The 26,000-nt window shown below is 43.0% G+C and overlaps 2 protein-coding genes across 2 annotated transcripts; one reads left to right on the top strand and one right to left on the bottom strand.

The window, feature by feature from the left end:
- Nucleotides 1–8,672, bottom strand: CHCHD4 (coiled-coil-helix-coiled-coil-helix domain containing 4). The gene is made up of 3 exons (XM_056862631.1): nt 8,589–8,672; nt 5,041–5,139; nt 1–351 (listed from the first exon to the last, which is right to left on the bottom strand). The coding sequence occupies exons 1-3, from the start codon at nt 8,608–8,610 to the stop codon at nt 62–64; spliced, it is 411 nt and encodes a 136-aa protein (XP_056718609.1). The 5' UTR covers nt 8,611–8,672; the 3' UTR covers nt 1–61.
- A 536-nt stretch (nt 8,673–9,208) lies between these two features.
- On the top strand, nt 9,209–24,336 carry TMEM43 (transmembrane protein 43). Its single transcript, XM_056856540.1, has 12 exons — nt 9,209–9,257; nt 12,071–12,220; nt 13,523–13,657; nt 15,167–15,261; nt 16,440–16,489; nt 17,273–17,342; nt 17,802–17,872; nt 18,117–18,238; nt 19,919–19,993; nt 20,104–20,205; nt 22,130–22,247; nt 23,999–24,336. Exons 1-12 carry the CDS (start codon nt 9,246–9,248, stop codon nt 24,199–24,201), a joined length of 1,203 nt encoding a protein of 400 aa, XP_056712518.1. The 5' UTR covers nt 9,209–9,245; the 3' UTR covers nt 24,202–24,336.
- The last annotated feature ends 1,664 nt before the right edge of the window (nt 24,337–26,000 follow it).

The raw sequence follows: 26,000 nt of genomic DNA, 5'->3' as shown, positions 1-26,000 counted from the left end.
TGTATCCGTTAATGTGTCTTTTGGAATATGGAGGGGAGACCATAGCCTCCGTGAGGCTTCATTAGCTAGATCCCTCCTCCACTTTGGCTACAGAAGGAGTAGTTTCTAAATCTTTGTTCTGCTTTTCTTCCTCTTCGTCATCATCTTCCTCTTGAGGGTAGAGATCAGGGTATTTCTGCATGCACTCCTGCATGGCACGGAACTGGTCCACACAATCTGACCCCTTCATCTCTTCCTTACTATAATGAAAGCAGGAAAAGGCTGACTTGAATTGTTCCCCACAAGGGCCGCTAGCCATTCCACCGAGACAAGGACAATTCCAGTTGATATCTCCATTGGGCAATATCAAACCTAAGGAGGGGGGAAGAAAAGCTGGTAAATTCACAGCAGATTACAAGGATTTTAAAAGTTGTGAATGCATTTATCCCATCTGCACGACTGAATTAACGTTCTGCAAATTCAACATGATGCAGGACAGGGCCAACACTAACAGCCTATTCCTGAGAATGGGGCTGAAAGTTCTTTGCAGACAGCGTGACCTGGCCGCCGGCGTAAATGCGTATAATCATGCAATTACATACATTCATGCGGGCAGTGAGGCCAGTCCCGGCGGCGGCCGAGCGCCGTGGGACCACGCCTCCCCCCTCCGCCAGAGCGGCCTCTCCGTGGTGCCAACAGCGTGGAGAGGCCACGCCGGCACAGGGGGGCGTTCCGGGGGGAGGAGCCACCGGTTAGGCGGCTCCCTATCCCCTTTCGGACACTTCTGCTGGCGCCAGGAATGGCAGTGCTGCACCTGCTTTTTAGCAGGCAACGGCGTGGAGAGGCTTTTTAGCAGGCTTCACCAACCAGGTGTCTCTAGGAAGCTTACAAACAAGACAACTGCAGAAGCATCATGCCTGTGTTCCACAGCACCTAATATAATAGGCATACTCCTCTGATCCTGGAGAGAGAAGCTTCTACTTCTCTCTGACACTGCAAGCAAGTCAGGCTGGTGCTGACTAAATCGCACAGCAAACAGGAGCTACAACATGAAAACAGACTGGAAAACATGAAACAGAGGAGATCAGACCTTTCTGCAGAAAGCAGCGGGGACATGGTCTTGCTTCACAAAATGAAAAACTAAAGTAGATGCCAACAAAGAAGAAAACACCCCCTTGAAATTTATTAACACATTTAAAAGTACATCTCAGCAATTTCCCTAAGCGAGGCTTGATCGCAGCATGGTTACGTAGTTCCCTGGGGGGTGGTTCACCAAGCACAGCTGCTGCATGCCCAATATGAACATCAATGGAGTCCCAAGGTTAATGGTAGATTGGACCTTTTGTGAAGGAGCTTTTAAACAAGAGGGCAATTCAATTAAAGCAGATTATCCTGAAAACCCGTTACCAAAAGGAGGAAAAAAATAGATTGAACCAAGGCATGTTGCAGGTAAGGCTTTGATAAAAAGCACTGATGAAATTAAAAAGCTTCTGACACCACTTACACCAAGACTTTTCCCCCCCATGTGTTAGGCAGATAGGGCATAATTAATTCTGATGAACAAGAAAAATCAAAGACTTATTATTATGTTATGTTGGGTCAGGTTACCAGATTGCTTCAGTCACTCCGATTTACCAACTCAGATGCACACCTACTTGCCAGAAAGACATGCACATTCAAAGATTGACTATGTCCAACAGAAAAGTACAAGTAGGCTTGTAAAATTTTGCCTTTGCTTACAGCTAGGGAAGCTTCTGTAAACTGAAAGGCAGCAGCTGATATACCATGGATAACAAGGCCTTAGGAGTGTAGGGATGATACAATTGTGGACTAGTAAATTTTCTCGCCTTAGTTGCAAGAATACAGCTATTGATAAGAGGAGATCTTCCACAGTTTTGTTGCATGTAATTTGTGGATTCAGAGGACCCTATAATGCTTGCAAAATAAGGAGTATTTTATAAACACCTGACACAGCAGCCTGACTATGGAAGAACTAGCAGAATTGTTGGTTGCCATTGGCAGGTTCTTAAAGTAATTGACTGCCACCGATTATATCCATTCTAAAACAAGTCCATGTGGCAAAGGCTCACGCTCAGAAGACATATTTTAAATTGGATCAAATGCTGAAGGCAAGTGCAAACTTCAAATATAGCCGTCCAAGTGTGCGAATGCTGCCCTCTAGAGATGAAAGCCAAATGCAGATTTCAGACTTCATTTTTGTAAAAAAGGAAATCCCATAATCCACATTAAAACTACTTGTTCAAACTGGATTATAGGAAGAATGTGCTGCTAAACATTAAGGGGTCACACAGCACAAAAACAATCTTATAGAGAATGTAGTTGTAACTTCCAACAGGAACGCCCTCTCTTGACATCTCTAGCCAATTTCAGCATCGCTAGATTTTAACATTTCAATTCATCCTGTTTTTAATTTAAGTATGCTGTATGCATGACACAAACCTCACAAATCAAGTGTTCTGCTGCTCTGCCAAAACAAGCCTCCTCCAAAAATCAACCAATATTATCTGAGCTTCTTCAAAGGCAAGAGGATGCTCTCCTCTGTCAAGCAAGGCAGTGAAAAGTGTTGACTGGGCAACGAAGAAGAGGACACAACCATACGCTTGTCACATAAACACATGAAGCTGCCTTATATTGAATCAGACCCCGGGTCCATCAAAGTCAGTATTGTCTATTCAGACCGGCAGTGGCTCTCCAGGGCCTCAGGCAGGGGTCTTTCACATCACCTACCTGCCTAGTCCCTTTAACTGGAGATGCCGGGGATTGAACCTGGGACCTTCTGCATGCCAAGCAGATGCTCTACCACTGAGCCACAGCCCCTTGTCACCACGTTTAACAAAGGTACACATGAGACCTACTTTATGGAGAGTTAGCAAGGTGTTGACATCTACAACTACTCACGTAACACATGAAGCTGCCTGACAAGTGTTGTTCCATCATACCTCGCCATGTTTATACCAAGGGGCAGTGGCTCATCAAAGCCTTCCAACATCTCTTCCCCAGCCCTGTCCACAACCCTTTTAACTGACTTGAACCTGGCCCCTTCTGCACCCAAAGTATGCGCTACAGCCCCTACTTTTGTCAGGCATGACTGGAAAGCACTCAAGTTTTTGCCACGAATGAGGAGGAATGGGAAAAGGCTTTGATGCATACCTGGCCACAATAAAGGCATCCTAGTAACTGACTACTAAGGGGACTCAAAAATATAGCAGCATCACCAGAAACAGTAAAGGGGGAATCCAGCAAATAGGGGGGGGGGAAATATACTGTAAGTGTAAGATGTAGCTGCACTAAGTCAAGAATTCTCAAAGGCAACTATCCTTTGAAAGGAAAAAGATTGTTCACAAGGCAATACTTACTCGTGTTCTTTAATCTGCCCAGCAGAAAGGGTACACAACCTTGTATGACAACTAGCAAAATATTAGCAGTATGCCTTTGCCTATTCAGTTGGAAGGGAATGGCCAAACTATTCACGCTTTTCTTGACATGTCCTAAGACATGTCTTTTCTTGACATGTCCTTCTTTGGCAGCTAAACGGTTCCACTCTCTAGTCTCAAAGCCAAAAGGAGTTTGTAACAATCTATGACTTCTTACATCAGGTCCAAAACTGCAGTCCAGGTTGCTTATCCTGGATAGCACTAATGAGCAAATTAACAACTGAACATCTTTTAGAGCAGTGAAATTCAGTACTCACAATATTTGTAGGTCATTTTTAGGTTACTCCATTCTGTTCTCTTTCCTCTCTCACATGCAAGAAGAATGTATATCTTGGGCTCGTTCATGTAACAATTATTACTATTCCCAGCAAGTACACCCAAAAAGGGCATAATGAGCTTGGCTCCAGCCATTGTCCAGGAACCCACAGATGCTGGGGACCTAACCCCACCTTTCCCAAACATAACACGCTACCACAAAATTTCTCTGCACTGAAGAAGCAAGTAGAAGAACCACCTGACTCCAGTCAGCCACTTTCAAATACAAGCACACACAAAAACTGTGAGCTGACCTCAGCAATAGCTATTCTGGAAGAGGTCATGGAATAGTTGGAAAAATTATTTTGGAAAGGTTGCGTGTCTTCCCCTCTTTTTTGATAAAACATTTTAAATATTGTATGAACTACTTGGAGTCTCAGGGACGTAATGGGATTTAAACTGAGCAAAACAGCTGTTGATAATTTCTTAGCTCAAGGTCTGACAGGCTGAGCACATTATCATAACATGGCAAAATGACCATCAAAACGGCTAGCAGACTGACAAGATTCATTGATTCTAGTTTGCTTATTGAGTTTACTTATAGCATAGACCTCCTTAACACTGACACACTTAAAACTTAACATAGCCAGCATGGTGTAGTGGTTAAGAGCAGTGGTTTGATTCCCCACTCCTCCACATGAGCGGCGGACTCAAATCTGGTGAACTGGGTTGTTTTCCCCACTCCTACACATGAAGCCAGCTGGGTGACCTTGGGCCAGTCACAGCTCTCACTGAACTCTCTCAGCCCCACCTACCTCACAAGGTGCCTGTTGTGGGGAGAAGAAAGGATTGTGATTGTAAGTCAGGGTATAAAAGCCAACTCTGCTTCTTCTTATTTGAATGACGCAAAACCTGCATTCCTATGGGGGAGGATTCTACTCCGTGAGCAGAGTTTTTGCAGTGAGCAAGCACAACAGGTCAGCTGTTAGATATCATCTGTCGCCCAATCACAGATTGAAATGCCGGTCAATGAGATTTGCTTCTGCATATTTTCACCGCATTTCTCAAAGTAGGCCCTGCCCAAGCAACCAAATTGTATAAGTGGTAAGGAGGGGACAAAAATGCTTGAGCCATCTCTGAGTTTTGAAGGTCAATCGAAGACACCAGCTTCACTGGGCTCATTTATTTTGATTAGACCACAGGGGTATGTAACTAACATAGCAATACATTTTAATTAAAATGAAAATATCCACATAGTTTCCATCCAGAATCCTTTGACGTCCCCAATGCAGGAAACCAAATGAGAAGTGATAAATTCTCCGTAAATCTGTCAGTCTCCGATTTTACTGACCTTGATCCTCATAAGGGTCGTTGGGATCATCTGCTACCAGTTCAGCACTGCTTGGTGTCTCATGATCTTCTTTGGTCACAAATATGATTCTATCCTTTCCTGAAATGATAAAAAAGAGAAGTTCAGAGGAGTATTAGGTCCAGATTTTTTAAAAAGGCTGTTCGAAGCTATTGTCCAGCACAAGCCTTTGAACTAATCCAGGGCTTGAAAGGAATGAATCTGTTTTTGGATTGAGATGTTCAAAGCTTTGTATTGGCCTGGGCATAATGTTTGGTTAACGTGAACTGAAAAAACCATACAGAAATTAAAGGCAAATCTTCTCGTTTCCAAACCTGTGTTCAAGAATTGCAAGGAAAGACAGAGAAGCAGACTGTGCTCATTCTGAAGAAAGCGATGATTGAGGCTCAGGCAGATGACTGTCAGCAGACACATGAAAAGATGGTATGAAAGAGTCAAGAGATCAACTCATCTCATTACTCGACAAAAGACAGTCAAAAAATAGTAATGAGCTGAAGATGGCATAATTACTACCCTTTTCTTACCTGTTGTTACAGACTTTGTTCTCAATAGCACCTTAAGCATCATCTATTAAAATACGAATATTGTCATTCATGCTTCCGTGTGAAGGAGGATACTATCCGATCCATTAAGCATTACACAGTGATCCATTAAGCACTGCAATTTGACATACTGTGCTAACCAATGCCACCAGTTCATTCACTTTATTTTGTGAGGGTGGAGAAGAGGAAAAAGAGGAAAGGTTGAACCATCCTCGTCTCTAGGATGGTTGGTGTGTGTGTGTGTATAAAGTGCTGTCAAGTCGCAGCCGACTTATGGCGACCCCTCTCGGGGTTTTCATGGCAAGAGACTAACGGAGGTGGTTTGCCAGTGCCTTCCTCTGCATAGCAACCCTGGTATTCCTTGGTGGTCTCCCATCCAAATACGAACCAGGGCTGACCCTGCTTAGCTTCTGAGATCTGATGAGATCAGGCTAGCCTGGGCCATCCAGGTCAGGGCCTCTAGGATGATAGCTACTGATAAAGAATCCAGCATCCTATTGCCAAGACCACATTAGATACATCAGAAAAACATAGCATATCCAATCAGCACACCAGGAATTATTAATAGTGAGAATCATTTCTGGATGGGTCCAGGCCTTCTTTGCAGTCATTCCTGTTTTCTGGAATAGTCTTCCCAAGGGCATGAGTAAACCCCAATATTGCAAAGAGCTCTCTCAAGCAAAGCTTTTCAGACATGCTTTGGTTCACTCACAAGAGGACATCACTTAGTATAACAAGTGTTGCCTTTTCTTTTGATTCACACTTTTGAGCCAGCATGGTGTATTGGTTAAGAGCGGTGGTTTGGAGCAGTGGACTCTAATCTGGAGAACCGGATTTGATTCCCCACTCCTCCACATGAACAGTAAACTCTACTCTGGTGAACCGGGTTGGTTTTCTCACTCCTACACATGAAGCCTGTTGGGTGACCTTGGGCTAGTCACAGTTCTCTCTGAACTCTCTCAGCCCCACCTACCTCACAAAGTGCCTGTTGTAGAGAAAGAAAGGGAAGGTGATTGTAAGCTGGTTTGATTCTCCCTTAAGTGATAAAGTCGGAATATAAAAACCAACTCTTCCGCTATTTCTGTAGACAGACTTTGGCAGGCTTTAATTAACTATACATACTTTAAATAAATAAATAAATAAATAAATAAGAAAAAGAGCTATGGACATAAGACTTCGAAGTTCAAACTTTCAGTAATACATAAGTCAGGCATCCAGGTCTAGCTGGGTCTGCCCACTGCATATTAATTTAAGTGTCATGTAGTGTGTGATGCCATCACAAGCCTAACCTACCTTACAAGGTTATAGCAGAAATAAAATGCAGTAACAGTACAGTATAATTCACTATCCCACTAACGCCCTTAGAACAGAATTGTATATTCTGGGCTGTTACTGACTTGTCTAAGGGAATCAGAAGCCAAGAACAAAACCCAACCACCACTAGAAAATCAATTCCCATTTGCCTAAGTCTTGGTGCCTTCAGGGAATTGGTGTAAGAATTTCTAAAATTTAAATTTGCTTTTAACAGCCAGGAGCAGGCCAATTATTTTTAATTATCCAGTTCATTTAGCAGATTATATGGGAAACATATTTCATAGGCAAAAAGACACACATTATATCTCTTGTAAAAACAGAGGAAATATGGCCTGATCAGGAGTGGAACAAAAGTAGCTCTCGTGCTCTACAATCAGATGATGGAACACATGTCATTTAACTACTAAATAAGTGGCCTTGAAGGTCAATGCCAGCCACTGAGACTTTTAAAAATTAAAATTATTATTGCGCCTTACTGACTTCACCTTCGTATTTACCCTCTCTAAAACAGGGCTCAATCTGGGCCACTGACGTGTGAGATTAGCATGATTTGTGATCGGACCCAACTTTGAAATAGGACAAAATGAAATAAATAGGACAAAATGAAATAGGACCTAGAACAATATATATGTGCATACACACTCTATTCTGTTTATTAATAGAGGTGGTATATACTGATTAAGGTTTCCTACTCTTACAAGACAGGTGGGCAGAATTATATATATATATATATATATATATATATATATACATACACACACACACACACACACACATACACACACGCACGCACTATTCTGTTTATTTCATTAATAAAGGCAGTATATATGGTTTAAGGTTTCCTACTTTTAAAAACAGGCGGGTAGGACAATATATATGTGCATACACACTCTAATGTGTTTATTTCATTAATAGGGGCTGCATATACCGATTAAAGTTTCCTACTCTCAAAGACAGGCGCGTAGGGTCCGGAGATTTTATTTGGACAGGGATTTTTTAAAAAAATGACGGTTACACTCAGCCTGAGGTCTTTTGTGCCGCCTCCTCCTCCCCATTTCATTTTTTTAATAATTTTTTTTATTTTTATTACACAAACATATAAAACAAAACAAATACAATAATAAAAAGATACAAAAGAATATCAGTTATATGATCTACTTAATCCATTCGAAATTGAAAAAATTACAAAATTCAAAATATCCTTTTGACCCACCACCCACCCAAAAAAAGTGACCCGTCACCGGACTTCCGGAGAAGCGTCTGAACAGTTTAAAAATCACACTATTGATCACAGAATACAAAAAAAATTAAACTTATTTCTACAACTCATTAACTAATATAGTAAAATCAATTTTTTGCCAGTTTATCCCAATATGTGACGGCCTTCGCCCATGTTTCTTTAAATTCTTCCATATCTTTTCCATGTAGGAATTCCGTTAATTTGGCCATCCTCATATACATCCATAATTTCTCTCTCCAGTCATAAATTAAAGGTTTATTTACTAGTTTCCAAATTTTGGCTACTGTAATTCTCCTCCCCCATTTCAGACCAGGCCAGTTATGCAGCTTCATCGTTCCCATATTCCCTTCCACGACCCCTTTTCAGGCCTTCGCCTGCAGCAAGGCCGCCTTCTTCTTCCTCCTCCCCCCACCCTTCCGCGCGTGCCCCGGTACCTTCTTGCCTGCAGTAGGACATAGCTGGGCGGCCTGAGAGCGCGTTGCTCCCTCCACGACGCCGAGTGGCCCCCGCCGCGACCCGTCCGCCCTTCCCCGCTCAGCGGCCGGCGCCGGAATGGAGCGCGCGCTTTCTGTTTCCAGGCTCCCACGCGGCGACCTCTCACCCTAACGGCGCGGGAAGGACCCCAAGGGAAGGCCTCGAGCGCCGCCTGAGCGCCTTTGCTCCGTTTCACGCACGCATAGGCGTACGTACACATGCGATCGCAGCGAGCCAGGCACAAGCCCCTTCCTGATTTATCAAGGGGGCTTTCGAAAGGGCAACGATGAAACGGGACCGCTTAACCCGTTGTTCATGAAAAGACTACATGTCCCACTAGGCTTTGCGAGAGGCAGGGTTAGCCGCCCTATTTGCAGACTACATTTCCCAGCGTGCTCCACCAAAATGCCTGCGAGAGGGGGTGGAGCCTTGTGCTTGGCTGCAGTGGGGCGGGGTCCGCCCTGGGAGTGACGGGTTAACCCCTGCTGGGTGGGGAGCTTTGGCAAAGAGGTTTGCATTCATTCTTTAAGGTCTGTTACACTGTAACAGTTACAGCCACCCTTTTCTTTTTGGTATAAGAGACCTCATCCAAGAACTTGGAGGCGCCGAAGCTCACAATGTCTCGAAATGTAAGTGTCTCTCTCTTTTTTTTTTTTGCAAGAATTTTTGCAAGAATGAAAGCTTGTTCGACTTCATGATGCCACAGGCAGTATATTTTTTGCAACGGCAGACTAGCATCTCTCCTACTCTGGAATTCTTTCCTTAAAAGCGGCTTTCCCCCTCTCTAGTTCCTTTAGGCGAGGGGAGGGAGACTATAGGAGTTGCTGTTGTGGCATGCGGAGGCTGCAAGCCTATGCACACGGGCTTAACTCTGTGAAAGCCTGTATATTTGTGTCAGTGGGGTGGTAGTGGACTAGGTGAGACCTGGTGGAAATGCTCAGTCACCAGTATTTGTATAGGACTAGCTAGTTTATAAGTATAAACATTTTGAGAGCAGCAACCCCCTGTCTCAGATATGTGAGAATAAACTGAGATGACCGGTATCACTCCATATGTTAGAGATAGATCCTCCCAACTCGATTCATTTTATGATTTTAGTGAACCGTTGCCTGGGAAAGGTTTCCTACCACAAACTAGGTGTTGTGTGTGACTGTTTGCTTCTTTGTTGTAGCTACCACATTGTTCCCTTTGGAAAGAGCATCTGTTCCTCGGTGTTTTGTTATCAGCACGTTTTCACATATGATCTGTAAAGGTTAGGTTTTTCTCCAGCCTGATCTCATCAGATCTCAGACGCTAAGCAGGGTCGGCCCTGGCAACTATTTGGATGGGAGACCGCCAAGGAAGACCAGGGTCATGACACAGAGGCAGGTAATGGCAAACCACCTCTGAAGATCTTTTGCCTGGAAAACCCTATGGGGTCGCCATGTCAGCTGTGACCTGATGGCAAAAAAAGAAAGAAGAAGCACAGTGCAAATGTGTGGCCTACCTTGGCTACAGTATGCGTTTAGTTTGAAAAGGCTGGGCTTCCTCTTTCTCTCCCCTTTTAACATATAAATCTAATGCCTCTGTGTCTGACATAATACCTTTTTTATTAAGTGACAGGGATCCCAAGGCTACATTGTCAGTGGCAAGATTTATTTCAGTCCTTATATCCCTCAAACATTAGATATATGCTGCTCAAGATCAATGGATCAAGGAGCTTCTAAGGGATAAAGGGCTTCCTCTTTCTCTCCTGTATTAGCAACACTTATGCCTGTGTCAAAACAAATAGTGTGAGAAGAAGCACAGTTCAGTGCTCTGTGTGCAAACACCTTTACCATGATTTTCTCCAAAATGCTTCTTGAGGCTATGTACAGTGAGTAGTGTACAGTGATAATAATAGTTAACATCCCAAAGAACATTTGCCTGGGAAGCAGAAGAGTTCGGGTTGGAGAGGCCTCTGTCTGCATGAATTTGGAAGAAAGGGCTAGATTGAACTGCCAGCAGTCTTAATTTAATATGTTCATAGTGCAATCCTAAACCGAATTACACCTTTCAGTAACATTGTACTTAGAAGACTGTAACTCTGTTTAGGATTGCCATGTCAGTCCTGCTTAACTCAAATTTTAAACATATTGCTAGATTAATGCCAAGATATTCTCTTGTTATGCTTTTGAAGTAGCACATATGTATGGGCCTAGACAAAGCTTCTTCACCCCAGGGCCATGTTGCTCAGGGAAACAAGTATATATCAATGCTGTTGGCCCCACAGCCTGTCGCCATGGGCAACTATAGAAAATATTTTGAGTTGACACACCCTTTGGTGTGCTCAAGTGGGGACAATGCAAAACCGTCTGTTCCTTTTCGATACCTTTTCTGAAGATAGCCTTGTAGCTACATCATTTATCTACAGCAGTGGTTCCCAAAGTGGGCAGTACCAGCCCCTGGGGGGGTGGCGGAATTACCTAGGGGGGCACTAAGAGGCAAGGCGGCAGCAGAGGGGCGCTAGAGGTGGGCCCCTTCAACTGTGTTGTTTACTAATTTACAATAGATCACGCTCTGGCACCATGCTGGCAAATTAGGTGGAAACTATCAGAATTTTTTTTCCAGACTTTGAAGAGCTGGTACCACTGGATCAAGTTCATCAGTTTTGTTGAATAAACTTCAACTAAAAAGTTTTAATTTGATTTTGAATAGATGTGCAATTAATTGTTACTGTTTTTAAATTTTATCGTTCTTATCTTATTTTTAGTGTGTCCTGCAAACCCCTATTTTGAATAATGCTTTTTATAGGGAAGGGGATGCTGGGGTTAAGTTTGTGGGACCAAGGGGGAGGGGTGGCCCAAAAAGTTTGGGAACCACTGATCTACAGTAATGAAAGGTCGTATGAATTGGACCTCTGTGCAAACAGGCTTAAGTGTTGAAGCTGTATCTGCATAGTGGGAGGAGGCATGTCTGACCTACCCCCTCCACTGCAGAATTGTGATCCTTGGGCCAATGAGACTGCTAATTGAGACTACTTCAGGGGACTGAATGCTCCAGTGAGATCTGAGAACTACAGCCTTGATTCTTTGTAGTGATTTTCTTTTATAACTTCACTAACTTTATGATGTTGTGGCAAGTGGTTAATTGTATACGGACGTTTGGTAGCAAAGGTTCTTTGTGCCTTGCAGATCTACAGCCCTGGCTTATGGTTGTCATCTGTCTGGTCCCGAATAAAAAGGATTTGGGCCACTATCCTGTTCCAAACTAATTGTTTTCCTGGGAAACTGCCAACCCTGCTATTTATAACACATTTTTCAGTGCCACTAATGTGCTAGGTGAACCTACAGTCCTTCTTGCTGATAAACCTTTTGTGTAGAGAGCTCTTTTTGTAGAGGCCAGTTTTGGATTTGTGCGTAGATGTGATTTCATGATAGGAACGCAGTCTGCAAACTATTTAATTCTTGTTTCTCTGTAATAGTTCTCTGACATGGGCAACAAGAAAGAACATGTTAAAATCACAAGTGAGAGGAAGCCGGGGTTTCTGGAGCGCCTCAGTGAGACATCTGGGGGGATGCTCATTGGGCTTGCCACTTTTGCAATGTCTTTCTACATTCTCTTTACCAATGAGGTAAGTATTGAGGGAAAGCGGTGTCACAATCCCATTCTGGGTCTATGTGTTCTCACATGTGTGTTACATGTTTGCCCACATGTAAAAGCGTGTTTCCTTTTCGTTGCCACAACCCCAAGATATAAAACCTAACCTCTCACATAACCAGTGCCTTGGGATACCTGGTAAAGCTGCATCAGAGCAAGTACACAGGGCAGAGCTTCTAACTACTGTAGCTCCCCCCCCTCCCCACGTGTGTGTGCCCTTAGCATGTAAGAGAGATCTTTAGCGTGTAGGTAGGATTTGAGTCACAGTCTGCTTTCTTAAACAGAAAAGGACCTTTGTTACTAAATATTAAATGGGAGGGTTCCCCACCCCCCATGAAGACAAAAGACTAATCGGGCGATAATTAGATGGGTTCATCCTATTGTCTTTTTTATAGACACTATAAATCGCTTGTCTCCACATGCTTGGGATTATACCAGTTTCATTTATCACTGAAAAAATTGGAGTCAGGGTAGAGCTCCACAGCGCTTGGAAACAGAACTGACTCTCCTTACGTTAACGGAGCCCAAACTGTATTCAGTCGCTCTATTCTACTTCTACAAAAAAGGCTTTATCTGTTAAGCAGATGAGTCATCCTCAAGGTTATACACTGATGGCTGTAGATAACTTAACCAACTTCTGCAAGCACAGTCTATAAATAATTCCTTAAAATACGTTCAGCTGTGAGCCTATGAAAGCGTGACAAGAGATCGCCAGCCTTCTGTTATGGATTCCAGTTGTGCTTTGGGGCTTGACTCTGAACTAAGCCCCGCTGTGTATGTCCACTAATCCTGGGATCACACCATGTTCATAACTTGCTTATGTCCTACCAAAGTTAACAGTACTATTGGTCGTTGAGTTGCAATACACAGGAGTTTTAAGAGGGTTGAGTTTAGGGCTATAAGCTCTGTCAGAGAGGCCTGTAGTGAACAGCCATGATCGAATCCTGACAAATGCCCATGCCCACTGCGCTGTGCCTCAAAAATATTCAATTACAAAACGGCTCCCACCCACTAAATTGTTCAGAATGTCATTATCCACAGAGCACGGTGCTTTTCCAAGCAGAGTTAGATTATTTATGCCTGAGAGTCCAAGCAGAGGTGGATGGCGCGGCAGTTAAAGTCTTTCTGTGTATGGAACCTGTGGTTGTACAGGAAGAAGATCCTGTTTGTTCCCTTTCAGCACATTGCTTCATGGGTTTTGTGGTTGTTGTGTTTGCTCGCTCATGTACCCATTTTCTTTTCTTTGCCCTATTTCCCCTCATTCAATTATTGGTAGGGCCGAGCTTTGAAGACAGCCACCTCTCTTAATGAAGGGCTTTCTCTGGTGGTCCCACTCGACAACATCCAGAGTATATTACAAGAGAATGACCATAAACTCGTGCACCTGTCAGGCCCCCTTAGAACATCAAAGGTAATCAACAGGGTTTTATTTGAAATTTTAAAAATAGCAGTGACGGGCAAAAAGAAATGTTTTGCTGCTGCAGTTCCTGGTGGATGTATATGCCTCAATCTCCCCCCTCCCCCAAAAAGGCTTGCACTTTTTGATTTCATCTCAGCTTTTTATGTATATATCTGAATTTGCATCTGCAAATTCCGTCCAAAAGTTAACAGAGTTGACCTCTGGGACTGAGAGTTGACTTACAGAGCTGTTTATCGTGGCCTGTTGCTGAATTGCCACAATGTTCTAGGGCACACTGGACTCTAGTATGCCATTAAGATTTGGGTCATGGAGCTCTGCTCTGCATGTTTATGGTGCCTCTCTAATATGTTTTATAAAGGGATAGAGCCTAGAGGTTAATTCTCCAAACATAAGCGTAACTGCTTTGACTTACAACCTTTCTCTTTGAAACTGGCTGTGGTTCCATTCTGTGCATTTTGGAAGGTGCTCCTTATTACGGCTTTAGGTGGAGAGTGCTGAGCGGTCACAGAAATTAAGCCATAGAGCTGTATAAAAGCCCTTATCCAAAGGCCGTTCAAGTCCATGCGTTACAGCGTGACGATATCACAATGTTATTCCAGTCTGCCACCTTGCTATTAATCAAGATTTTTTTTTTTAACTTGGCAGACTAATAAACAGTCCCAAGAGTTGCCTTTACAAACTTGGGAGCTTGGCAACGATGCTGTGTTTTTGATGCATCATTCCCAAGCTTTTGGCCAGTGGTCCTTGCAAGAGATTGGATGAAACTGATTATGATAAAGGTGGTCATGGCTGTTTGCTTGGGCTGCCAGCACTAGCGAGGACTCCAGCTGGCTGGCTTTTCTAAACATCCTAGTCCATAGAAAACATTAGGCACCGTTCACTGCTTGTGGCGAGCCTTAACAGCAGGCCGCTCAACAGAATTCTGGACCTAAAGGACCCTGGCTCTATTTATATCACTGCGTTTATCATGTTAGATCTTAAAAATATGGTTTTGTTGTGAGGATTTTTTTTTTTTTTTACAAAATGTGTGGGATATAAACATTTAAGAGAGGCAGCGTGGTGTAGTGGTTTTAGAGTGGCAGACGCTAATCTGGAGAACCGAGTTTCATTCACTACTCCTCCACATGAGTGGCAGATTCTAATCTGGTAAACCAGATTGTTTTCCCCACTCCTGCACATGAAGCCTGCTGGGTGACTTTGGGCTAGTCACAGTTCTCTCGGAACTCTCTCAGCCCCAACTACCTCACAAGCTGTCTGTTGTGGGGAGAGGAAGGGAAGGCAATTTTTAAGCTGGTTTGAGCCTCCTTAAAGGTCGAGAAAAGTGGGGTATAAAAACCAACTCTTCTTCTAAAATGGTATCATGGGGCGGACATCTAACAAGTATGGAAGGACATGGGTAAACCACAGATTTAAAGGGTATCTTCCTTTTCTGTGTCCTTGTAAAAGTCCTGCTAAACTACAAAATCTTCTACTGATGTAAATTTCTATTGCATTTCCTAGCCTTTGTATGATCCCAGCTACGGGCTCTCCATTCGCGCTGTCAAGCTTAAACGTCATGTGGAAATGTATCAGTGGGTAGAATATGAAGAATCCAAGTAAGATGCACACTTATGAACATTTATTCTGCCATAAAGTATGTTGTATGAGAGAGTTTTTGTGTAATTCAGCTAGAAATTAAGAGGAGGCTTCTGTATTCTTCAGTACACAGCGACACTGTGCCCTTGGGGCATGGCTATAACAATGATTTGGTGTAGTCTCTTTTTTTGGCATCAAGTTATTATTTTTTCCACTGGTGACTAGTGTTTCAAAGCTATAAAGAGCAAATGAACACACAGCTATGAGTCACTTGTTTATAGCTGGCTTCAGGAGTGGAAAGTCTGAGGAACTGAGATCTTGTGGGGAAAAATCCTTATCCCTGGTTTCTACACCTCTTTCAACCTAGTCTTGAGTGAGTGAGGTGCCAAAATGGGTTAGAGCTCAGTAGTTTAGATACTTGCATCTTGCCCACATATCTGTGTCACACCAAACTTGAGGCTGTTTTACTGAATACTCCATTTAGCAGTCAAGCTCTCAGTGCAGATTTGAGAGTGGTCAAGATTCAAGAGGAAGTATCAAGGAAAGTTGCCTAGCCTCATGTGGAAGCAGATGTTCTGTGTGACTTTGACATTAAATCAAGGCTTCGAATCCCAAAATTTGTCCATGCAGCTAACATGTAATTGGATTTCTATATTTGGGACACATTCTTCTAAGCTGTACTACATAGGAATTTTCTTAACGATTGCCCTGACATGTTGAAATTCTAGCCAACCTTCAGACAGCATTACTATGGGGCTGTACCATGTGAATCCACCTTTAGTCCCTCCTTTTCAACAATTATCTTATTTCCCCCATTTTTCCTCATTCTACTCCTCAAACCCTTCCCTCATGTCCCCTATACCTGCCTTCTTGTGTTCTTCAGCTCTTTTCATTTGGCTTCCTTGCCCGCAGCTCCCTTGACATTGCTTTCCCCTCAGTCTTGACAGCGTTAAACCCTGTTGTGTAAAGTTATTTCCCCCCTCCCCTCAAAGCCGAGCTTTCCCTTATCTCACAGAGGCGGCACAGTTGGCCATTCTTCAACTGTCGATGAGTTCATCTGGTTAGCTAAACTCTCATACTGGCCTTAGCTAATATTTGGCCTAGCATGCGTAAGAATACAGAGTTGTATGGGGTGTCGTGCACTTCTCACAGGACATACTTCACTGTGTGTCATGTCCTTTCTTCCTCCTGCCTATAGGGATTATGAAGAGAATGGTGAGCTCAAGAAAGAAACAAGATACTCATACAGTAAGTAAAACAGCATTGAATTTCTTCTGCTAGAGTTGTCAGTGAGAGCTGTGTGATTTCAAACAGCATCATGGCTGTTGGAAATTAACATGAACTGTTCAGACAATCACTTGTTGCTTCAGAACGGGCAGTTTTTGAGGCTAGTGATGGCTAGTTACATCTGTTGAATTTCTGCCCGCCCTGCAGCTATTATGTAGATTTCTGCATTGTGGGTTTTAAAAAGGTTTTGGACCATTTATCGGTGATATCTGTACTCTGCACCTCCTTCAAGAAGCTCAAGATGGACTGTGTGTGGTTCTCAGGAATAGTCGATGGTATTCTGAAGGGGCCAGAATCTTGCTGAACCCTTCATCAAGTATACCTGTGTCTACATGTGTAGTGTGCACGTTGCACTGGGGATTCCTGGACTTCCTTATTCAAAAAGCGTGGTGAAGAAGACTCTGCTATTGCAGAAAATTAAAGAAGAGATGACTTGTGGAGGTTCAGATATTCCATAGCCCTTCACAACATAGGGAAGATGTCGCTTTATTATTTGGTTTTAATGGCTTGTTCCCTCCCCTCATCCTCAGTTGATATCTTATTTTGCTCCTACCCCTTACTCCTGTGAACCTCTCCTTTGGGACCTGTTCTAATGATATTCATGGGGCACTCCTTTAGCACGCAAGCGCCCTTTGCTCATTGTACTGTGCATGTTACATGGCCTGTGGAGACTGAGAAGAACGTTTTGAAACCAGCATTTCTGTTTTTCTTTTTTGGTATATGTGTCTACTTGTTTCCTCTTAGATAACGAATGGAAATCAGAAGTTGTGAACAGCAGAAACTTTGATCGAGAAATTGGCCATAAAAACCCCAGGTAAATCTTGTGTGTTGGAGCAAACTTCTCCCGGCTCTATTCTTCTGACTGTGTGTGTTATGAGTTATTTGACAGAAGGATTCTTTTTTTGACTGACCGAATCCTTCAGTCCATCGGATGTTGCGAATTCTTCTGGAACCAGAATAGGAAGAGATTATGAAACCCCCAACAGGTGCATTTATGTAGGCTTTTCTAAAAAACTATGCTGCCTTGCCGGTTACTTTACTAGGGGCAAGGGAAGGACCTCGGCTCTCTTTTGATAGGCTAGAAATGTTTCATAAGATAGAAGCCTTACAGTGCAACTCTGTGCAGAGTTACTCCAGTTTAAGCCCACTGATTTCAGTGGGCTTAGACTGGAGTAACTCTGCATAAGATTGCATTGTTAATCGCCTTTGACTTTCTCTGTACCTTTGTGACCACCATGCTGGAATTCATCTTGCCATTCCCTTTGTCCTGCAGTGCCATGGCTGTTGAATCTTTCACTGCAGTTGCTCCTGATGTCCAAGTGGGCAGTTTTTTTCTTTCCAAAGGTAAGGTGTTTGTTTCTTTGGGGTGGGGGGGGGGGGAATGATCTAAGATTATCCCACAGCTGGAGAAGCTTGGAAAATCTGAAAGGAAATGTTTACCTTAAAAGTCAGGCAGTCTTTATTTTCTGGTTTCACTAAACCTTTGCAAAGCAGATAGTAGATAAAACCCAGATTGTCTCAATGGGCTCTTGTAGTTAAATTTCTTGTGATGTACATAGAACAAAGTGAATGCTTTATTCCATCCTAGGCCTCATTGAGAAGATCGATAACTTCAAACAGATGAGCTTGTCGAAACTGGAAGATCCACATGCTGATGTGATCCGCTCCGGGGATTACTTCTTTCACAGTGAGAATCCTCGACGTCCAGAAGTAAGAACCCACAGGCAAAAGCAACAATAAGCCCCCTGTCTTCTTTAAATAGTTATGTGGATCAGGTTGCATCCTTCTTAACTGGTCTTGCTCCTGCACCATTAATAGCCGCCTAAGAGCCCCATGGCACAGAGCGGTAAGCTGCAGTACAGCAGTCCAAGCTCTGCTCACGTCCTGAGTTCGATCCCAACGGAAGTTGGTTTCAGGTAGCTGGCTCAAGGTTGACTCAGCCTTCCATCCTTCCGAGGTCGGTAAAATGAGTACTTAGCTTGCTGGGGGTAAAGGGAAGATGACTGTGGAAGACACTGGCAAACCATCCTGCAAACAAAGTCTGCCTAGTAAATGTCGGGATGTGACGTCACTCCATGGGTCAGTAATGACCTGGTGCTTGCACAGGGGACCTTTACCTTTACCTTTTAAGAGACATTCAGTAGGTACTCTCCATCAGAAGCCTCCCCTGCTTAATTCTGTGTGCCCTGCTGCTTTTAAAAGCCAAGGAGCAGGGCAAGTGGTGACAGTAACATGCTGGGTACCCCTCAGGTCCCATCAAAGAGAAGCAGAACATCACACTGAAATAGGGCCTTGTGTCTTCCTCTTTCCCTTCCTTTGTCATGCTAGCAGTCTTTTTAACATTTTACTTTTAAACACAAACGAACATATAACCATTTAAACATAAGCAATAATAACACTACAATATTTGTGGAGTTTACTGTTTAAAATTAATTTCAGTTATTAACTTCTTTGAACTACATTACTCCTTGTTCCCGATATATTTTCATATTTATTAACGTATTTATTATTAAACATGTATTACCTAAATCTTTCTTGTCCTGCTTTAATTTAATTCTGTTCTTAATTTTTATTTATGTAGTTTAAAAAATTCAATTTTTCCTGAAATTCTGTAATTGATCTATTATGTATAAGAGATGTTAGTTTTGCCATAGTTGCGTAGTCTGTTAGTTTATTAATCCATTCAATCAAATCTGGGTGTTTCTCAGCTTTCCACGTTGCTGCATGTATCACTCTTGCTGCCATCACCGTGTACCTAAATAGTTTGTTATGTGTTTTGGGGATATTACCGAACAGTGTTAAGATAACATGACACTAAAAGAAATTGAGAGTTGTGTATACTTCCTCCTCCTCCTCTGAGTAATCTATCTGGGTTAATGTTCTTAATAGCAATGAACTAGGAACAGAATGACTGAGTTTCATGGTTTTTGGTTGAAGGAGGACCACGTGACCCTCCGGATACCTTTCTTAAAGACAGTCCTTGTGGGTGTGTGGATAAACTTTGACTTGAAAGACCTCAGTTCTGTGCTCAGCCATGTACTCCTCAGATGGCTTGGCACTTCGGATGTGTCTCAGCTTGGGTTCGCCATCTGTAAAATGGGAATAGTAATGGTCCGGTATAAATACAAATAACATTTCTCACGGAATTTGTTCCAACTGCCCTGTCAGCAGAGTTTCCTGGACAGTTGTCAGAATTCACCGCTTGCAGGGACTGAAGTCTGCTGATTCCAAAGTTCTTCGTTATGACAAACTTGAGAGGTGCCTCCTGGGAGTCTCTCTTAAGACCTAGGAATAGCACCTGCTCAGAGAATACGGGGAACCTGTCCCCTGAATGTCCGCTTCGAAATTTCTGGTCCCACCTGTTTTACCATTTCCCCCTCTGTTTTTCAGGTTGGAGACCTTCGTGTTTCCTTCTTTTATTCGGGTTTGAGTGGAGACTCATCCCACTTGGGGCCAGCAGATATGGTAAATCTTCCTCTTCTCATTCTAAAGCAGTAACACGCCACAGATTGTAACGTGTGAGACTCTTAAGTCTGTGTTGATCTTGTCAATTGGGCTGATTTTTTTTTTTTTAGGTGACAATAATTGCTCGGCAACGAGGGGACCACTTGGTTTCATACAAAACCAAATCTGGGGATGCTCTGGAGATTCTTTATCCTGAGGAGCTTTCCGCTGAGGTAAGAGTTAACTGGCCATTATAGAGGAGACCAGTGATATAATAGTCATATCTGGATAGACAGGTAAAAACCACTATGGACAAAGTAATCACTTCCCATGTTCCTAGGAAAACTCTCTCTCTCCCCCATCTGTTACTGGAAAGCATAGTACATTGTAACAGTAGGTCACCTCTGACACCTATTTTGTATAGCAGACCCACTCCATAATTGATCCCTTTGCCCCATTTGTAGATAGATCTCCCCCTTCCTCCCTTCCTTTGGCTTCTGCCTTTTTAAAGGGACAAGCAGTGTTCCTGGGTGAAAAGCCAACAACCTTATTACTGGGTCGAATCATCGCTTGCCAGCAAATACAGCATAGAAGAATTTGGCTGAAGCACAGGGAGGATAGGTATAAGAGTGTCACTGCAAATTGTTGCCTGGCTAATAATGAAAAGCACTAGTCTTCTCCTTGACTTCTGGTATAACCATCATGTGCTTGAATTGGAGGCATAAGTTGGAGTCCTTCCCACATATAGGAATTACAGAACATTTCCATAATCAGTTCCCCATCATTTCTCGCAGTGGCGTATGAAGGGAATCCAAATTGCAGGAGAATTACTAGGATTATCATTTTCCAGTTCTGCTGAGGCACCTTATCAGAAACCGATTCTGCCTTTCCCCCCCTTTCCCCCCCTTTGTAAAAATGTTTGGCTATTTCTTTGTAGGCTAAAGAAATCGTGACGTATAACTCAGAGGGTTACATAAATGTCTGTGACTTTCTGAATCTGCAGCTTTGTTATGTATGAGTGTTCTGTCTCTGCTTTCTACACTATCAATATCTCTTACCTGTCTCTTCCCTTCACTCCACCCAGATTGTTTCTCACATCTTTAAAAGTCATACTTTCCACGAGGTCCATGAAACGAGCAAGAAATAGCTGCCCCACCCTGAATAAATCCCACTCTATTTATGAAGCCTTGTGCGCAAGGGCTTGTGAAGTACAGCTGGGTGGGAGTGTCCTACATGCTTGGGCAGCACCAGTCAGTCAGTCCCTGGCAGGTTGATTCCACTGAGGGATTATCTCCCGCCTCGCTCCAAAGGAGCACTGATATAATTTAGCAATGTAGATCAGTTTAATGGAATGTTGTTTTGTAGTGTGCGACAAAGGCAGGCGCTGTAAGGCAGCTGTTTTATTTTTAACCTTCTGCAAGCTAGAAAACATCATTTTGAAGCTCATAAGATTTTGAGAAACCAGCCATTTTAATTTGGAGACGATTCCTAACCTGTCTGTGGCTGTCATTTGCATGGGATTCCCCTCCCAATGGCGGTGTACTAAAATAAATGTAATATTAAATACTCAGTATGTTTGGGTAAGAAGATCTTTTTTATTTAGGCCAGCCTAAATAGCACCAAATAGCTAGTCTTGGAGTTTACTAGAACTCTTTATCAGGGTGTTCAATACAAAAACCATTCATGCCTCCAACACAGCTGTTAGGGTGGGATTATCCTAAAGCTTCTCTGCATGGTCAGTTCAGTCCTCTGGGCTGGCTCACAGTCTCAGTACACTGATTTCTTCCAGCTGACGTGATTAGTCAAGCTAGTGCAATAATCCCCAACACAGAGTCTGCTTCATGCCAGCTTCCTTCTTCCCCAAAGCAAAGAGCCGATCCTGGTTTTCTTCTACCTTGCCGGAGCAGGAAATCCAAAGGGCATCACCTTTGTTCCTGCAGGGAGCACCCATTTCTGAACAACTTCACAGGAGGATGCTTGGCTTGGAATCTCCCAAAATTCTGTGATTGGACCCAGGGCCTGTGGCAAACATTTTGTTGGCTAGCTATGTGCCCCCTTCTCCAATAGAGGCCATTGCTGCATATACAGAAAGATATACAGATGAATTGTATGCATTTAGGATAGCAAGGTGTATGATCAGATGTACTCACATTTTAGGAGGTGTTCCAGAAGGAGCATGAGAGTAACAGCCTGAAGACCTGGGGTCTACGTGGAGCCGGCTGGCTAGCTATGTTTGTTGGCATCAACCTCATGATGAGAATTTTTTACACCCTGGGTAAGTTTGCTGATAGCAGTCTAGTTTCATTTTATAAATAAAAGTATCAAGATCTTGGATCAAGCAACTTCAATCTTAGGTTTATTAAGAGTGAATATTGCTTGAATTATCAGTATAATGCTATATAGATCCAGGCCCTAAATTTCAACTCTTCCTCGACTGAGAAATTCCAAACCAATCCTCCCCTTCTAATATTTTGTGGCTGATGCTCAGGAGTTGGGACGAAACTAGGATGTGTCTGTCGTTACCTTGATTTAGAAAACAGCTTATTGAGACTTGGGAAATGAGAAGGAAGGTAGATGTGGAAGTGCTCTAATATAGCACTGAAATGACTTTGAGGCCCTACAAATCAAGGGGGCTTACAGCATGCTAAAACTCTTCTACATTGAGCGAAAGCCAGCATCTTGCATTGTGCTCCATGAAGTGAAAAAAACGTGCCTAGTCCTGCCCTATTGGCCCCTTTTTCATTCTGCTGAATTTCTTTGAGACCTTACATTGAAGCATTTAAGTTCCACTGAATCTCTCCCTCTTTGTTAAATGATGCCACCTGTCAGCTCCATTTCCAAACATGTTGGGAATTATTTTAGTTGCATTTGTATTCTGCCTTTCCTTCAAGCAGTTTAGGATGCTGTATATGGGATGTTTTCTGTTCTGTGCCCTTACTAAGCCTGTGAGGTATGATGAGCAGAGAGATGTAACTAGCCCAAGGTAATTCTGTGAGTTTTGTGGCTGAGTGGAGATGAGAACCTTAGCCCAATACTGTGATCACTATACTACACTACCTTTTTAGTGCTCAGATCAGTATCTAACAGGAGAGTAGGAAAGGTCTGATCATTAGTTAATGTAATGGTAGGTCTGTGGAGGAAGAGGACTACAATGAAATCAGTAGACATTGGATTGGATTCTAGAGATTAACTCCTTTCCTCTCAACAGCCCTTACTGGCCATGCCATCTCTTAGACCCCTGTTCATGGGTCTTTTCAGCAACAAACTCTGTTATGTTTTTTTGTAATGGGTCTTCCAGGAGAGGTTAGAAAGTCACTTTCTCTGTTGGCCTTCAGGAAGTCTCATAAGGCAATTATATAGAAAAGCTTTTGATGGTGTTTCATCAGTGTGGGAGTTTGGACGCGTATTTCTGTCCAGTGTTTATAATGTGCATATTGTTCAACTCTTTCAATGGTTCTGTGAATGTGTATACTTCTAAGATATACAAAACATATCCCAAAGAGGCATATGGGTATATAAGATGCCTTGAGCCCCTTTCAAGGAATGGAAAGGTGGGATTACAAGTACAGTAAAAAAAGCTGTGGTGCCCAGCACTTGGTTAATTGGCACACTCAAGGGAGAGCAGGCGGTGGTGGCATGGGCTCCAGGTCTCAGCCATGGGTGCCACCACCTCACGGGCAGTGCCTGTGGCCCGGCTCCCGCTGCCATGTCCCTTGCTTCCTGACCCCATGGTGCAGATCAGGTGTGCAGCAGGCAGCAGATCAACTCTGGAGGAAACTGCATGTTCCGGCCGGCCATGGGGTGCTGCCAGCACTGCTGCCCACGGTCAGGAGCCTACCGGGACTCTCTGCCAGCAGAGGAGCAGGCAATGGGTCCCCACTTGGCTAATTGGCATGTTTGGTTAACCAGCAATCTCAGCTCCCCATCAGTGCTGGTTAACTCAGCTTTTGCTGTATTTTAATTGCTAAAATATTGTTGATTTGATACAAGCTTGTTGATGCTTCATATCTTATTTCTTTGCTGCAGTGGATTGGTTTCCAGTAGTCCGGGAGCTGGTTAACATCGGCCTGAAAGCCTTTGCCTTTTGTGTGGCCACCTCGTTATCCCTGCTGACTATTTCAGTGGGGTGGTTCTTCTACCGGCCACTCTGGGCGATCCTGATTGGGTTGCTGGCTGCGGTTCCCATTGTGATTGCCAGGTCCAGAGTTCCACCCAAGAAGCAGCAGTAACAGGGCGAAGGACATGGCCTCTCTTTGCGCCTGAATCCCTTTGGAACTTTGACACATCCAGAGCATCCATCCAGCTTGAACCCATTATCACTGTCCTCTGTGTGTGTGTGTGTTAAAAACAAAACTTGACAATGCAGTACAATTAATACCAAAGATACTATAGTGGACCTAGATGCACAACTATTTGTACATTTTAAATTGTGTAATCAAGTGCTTGTTTTTATACTAAACTTGAGATGTGACAGTTTTTGAGCACATAATTGCTACATTTAAGTGGCAGTAACTTTGGAAGTATCTGCCACTTCTCATAAGAGAAGGATAGGTGGAGTGTAGCCTTGATGGGGGATTGGAAGGTACCAAAAAGTAAGTTTTTTTATATTATTGATCTGAACTTGTGCTTTTTCCTCTCTGCTGTCCATACCTGGTGTCTTCTAAAAACATATGCAACCCTGTGTTCTATTTTTTTCTTGATTCTTTAGTTATAGACCTTTGGCTTGTGCATTTAAGTTCTGTCAGTTTTAAAATCTTCAGCGTTGTTGCCTTGTCAAGGTGCTAAATGACACTGGTGTGTTTGTTTACTGTTGCCACAAAGCTAAAATTTGTCTGCAGATTCTAAACAAATAGTTTTGTCCATTTAGGGTGCCTTTTTGCGGGGGGGGGGGGGGTATAAAAAAGGATTGTGGATGCTAAATTAACTATATTGGATGTATTTATGTAGTAGTCATTTTAACGGGCTGGTGAGGAAATTAAGATGAATCGGATTATTGCTTTACAATGAAGGTACGTAAACACCCATAGGAGAAACTCAACATCTACAGGTCTGCAATAAGCTGAAATGTATCACTATCTACTGATTAACTGCAATAATATTTTTTAAAAAGGGAATGTTTCTATGTAGATGGAGATACTGTTCATCCATCACTATACTGTGTGTGTGTGTGTGACTGGCCCAAGGTCACCTTATGAGTTTCATGGTAGAGTGAGGAGTTACACCTGGATGGCTCCAATCTTAGCCGAACAGTCTAATCCCTTGGTTCTTGTAGGTTACCCGGGCTGTGTAACCGTGGTCTTGGAATTTTCTTTCCTGACGTTTCGCCAGCAACTGTGGCAGGCATCTTCAGAGTAGTAACACTGAAGGACAGTGTCTCTGAAGGACACTGTCCTTCAGTGTTACTACTCTGAAGATGCCTGCCACAGTTGCTGGCGAAACGTCAGGAAAGAAAATTCCAAGACCACGGTTACACAGCCCGGATAACCTACAAGAACCAATGAACTCTGACCGTGAAAGCCTTCGACAGTCTAATCCCTATTCCATACTATTTTTTAATGTAGACCAATGATAAAATTAATGTTAAATGTCCTGTCCCATGTCCTTACAGAGATATGATAGGTTAACCCTTTAGTATCTGATAGCCAACCCCCTACAAATGAGCCAGCCTCAGCTACAATTTAGGGTTCTGCAAACTCAACTGTGAGCTATGCCAATATGACATCATGCTTAAAGCAAAAAAAAAAAAAGTCCCTTCTCAGTATTTGTATATTTTTTCAGTAGTAACTTTTGAAACTCCTGTTTTCTATTAACGGAAGCACCAAACTTCTGCATTTTATTAATAAAGCTTCAAACATGGTGGTGGATGTTGATTTTTGCCACAGAGTTCAATGTTAATTCAGCCCTTACCTGAGTGGCTCCACTGGCACTGTAGAGAGTAGCTCCATTCCATCTCCTGAAACTGGATAGTGCCAGATCAGGAAGGAGCTGCAGACTTATGATGTTCTAGTAATATATTGGGGGAAATGTT

The sequence above is a fragment of the Euleptes europaea genome, chromosome 1, assembly GCF_029931775.1.
Source record: "Euleptes europaea isolate rEulEur1 chromosome 1, rEulEur1.hap1, whole genome shotgun sequence".
Lineage (NCBI taxonomy): Eukaryota > Metazoa > Chordata > Lepidosauria > Squamata > Sphaerodactylidae > Euleptes > Euleptes europaea.
Note: the sequence above shows the minus strand (reverse complement) of the source record. Positions and strands in the feature narration are given on the sequence as shown.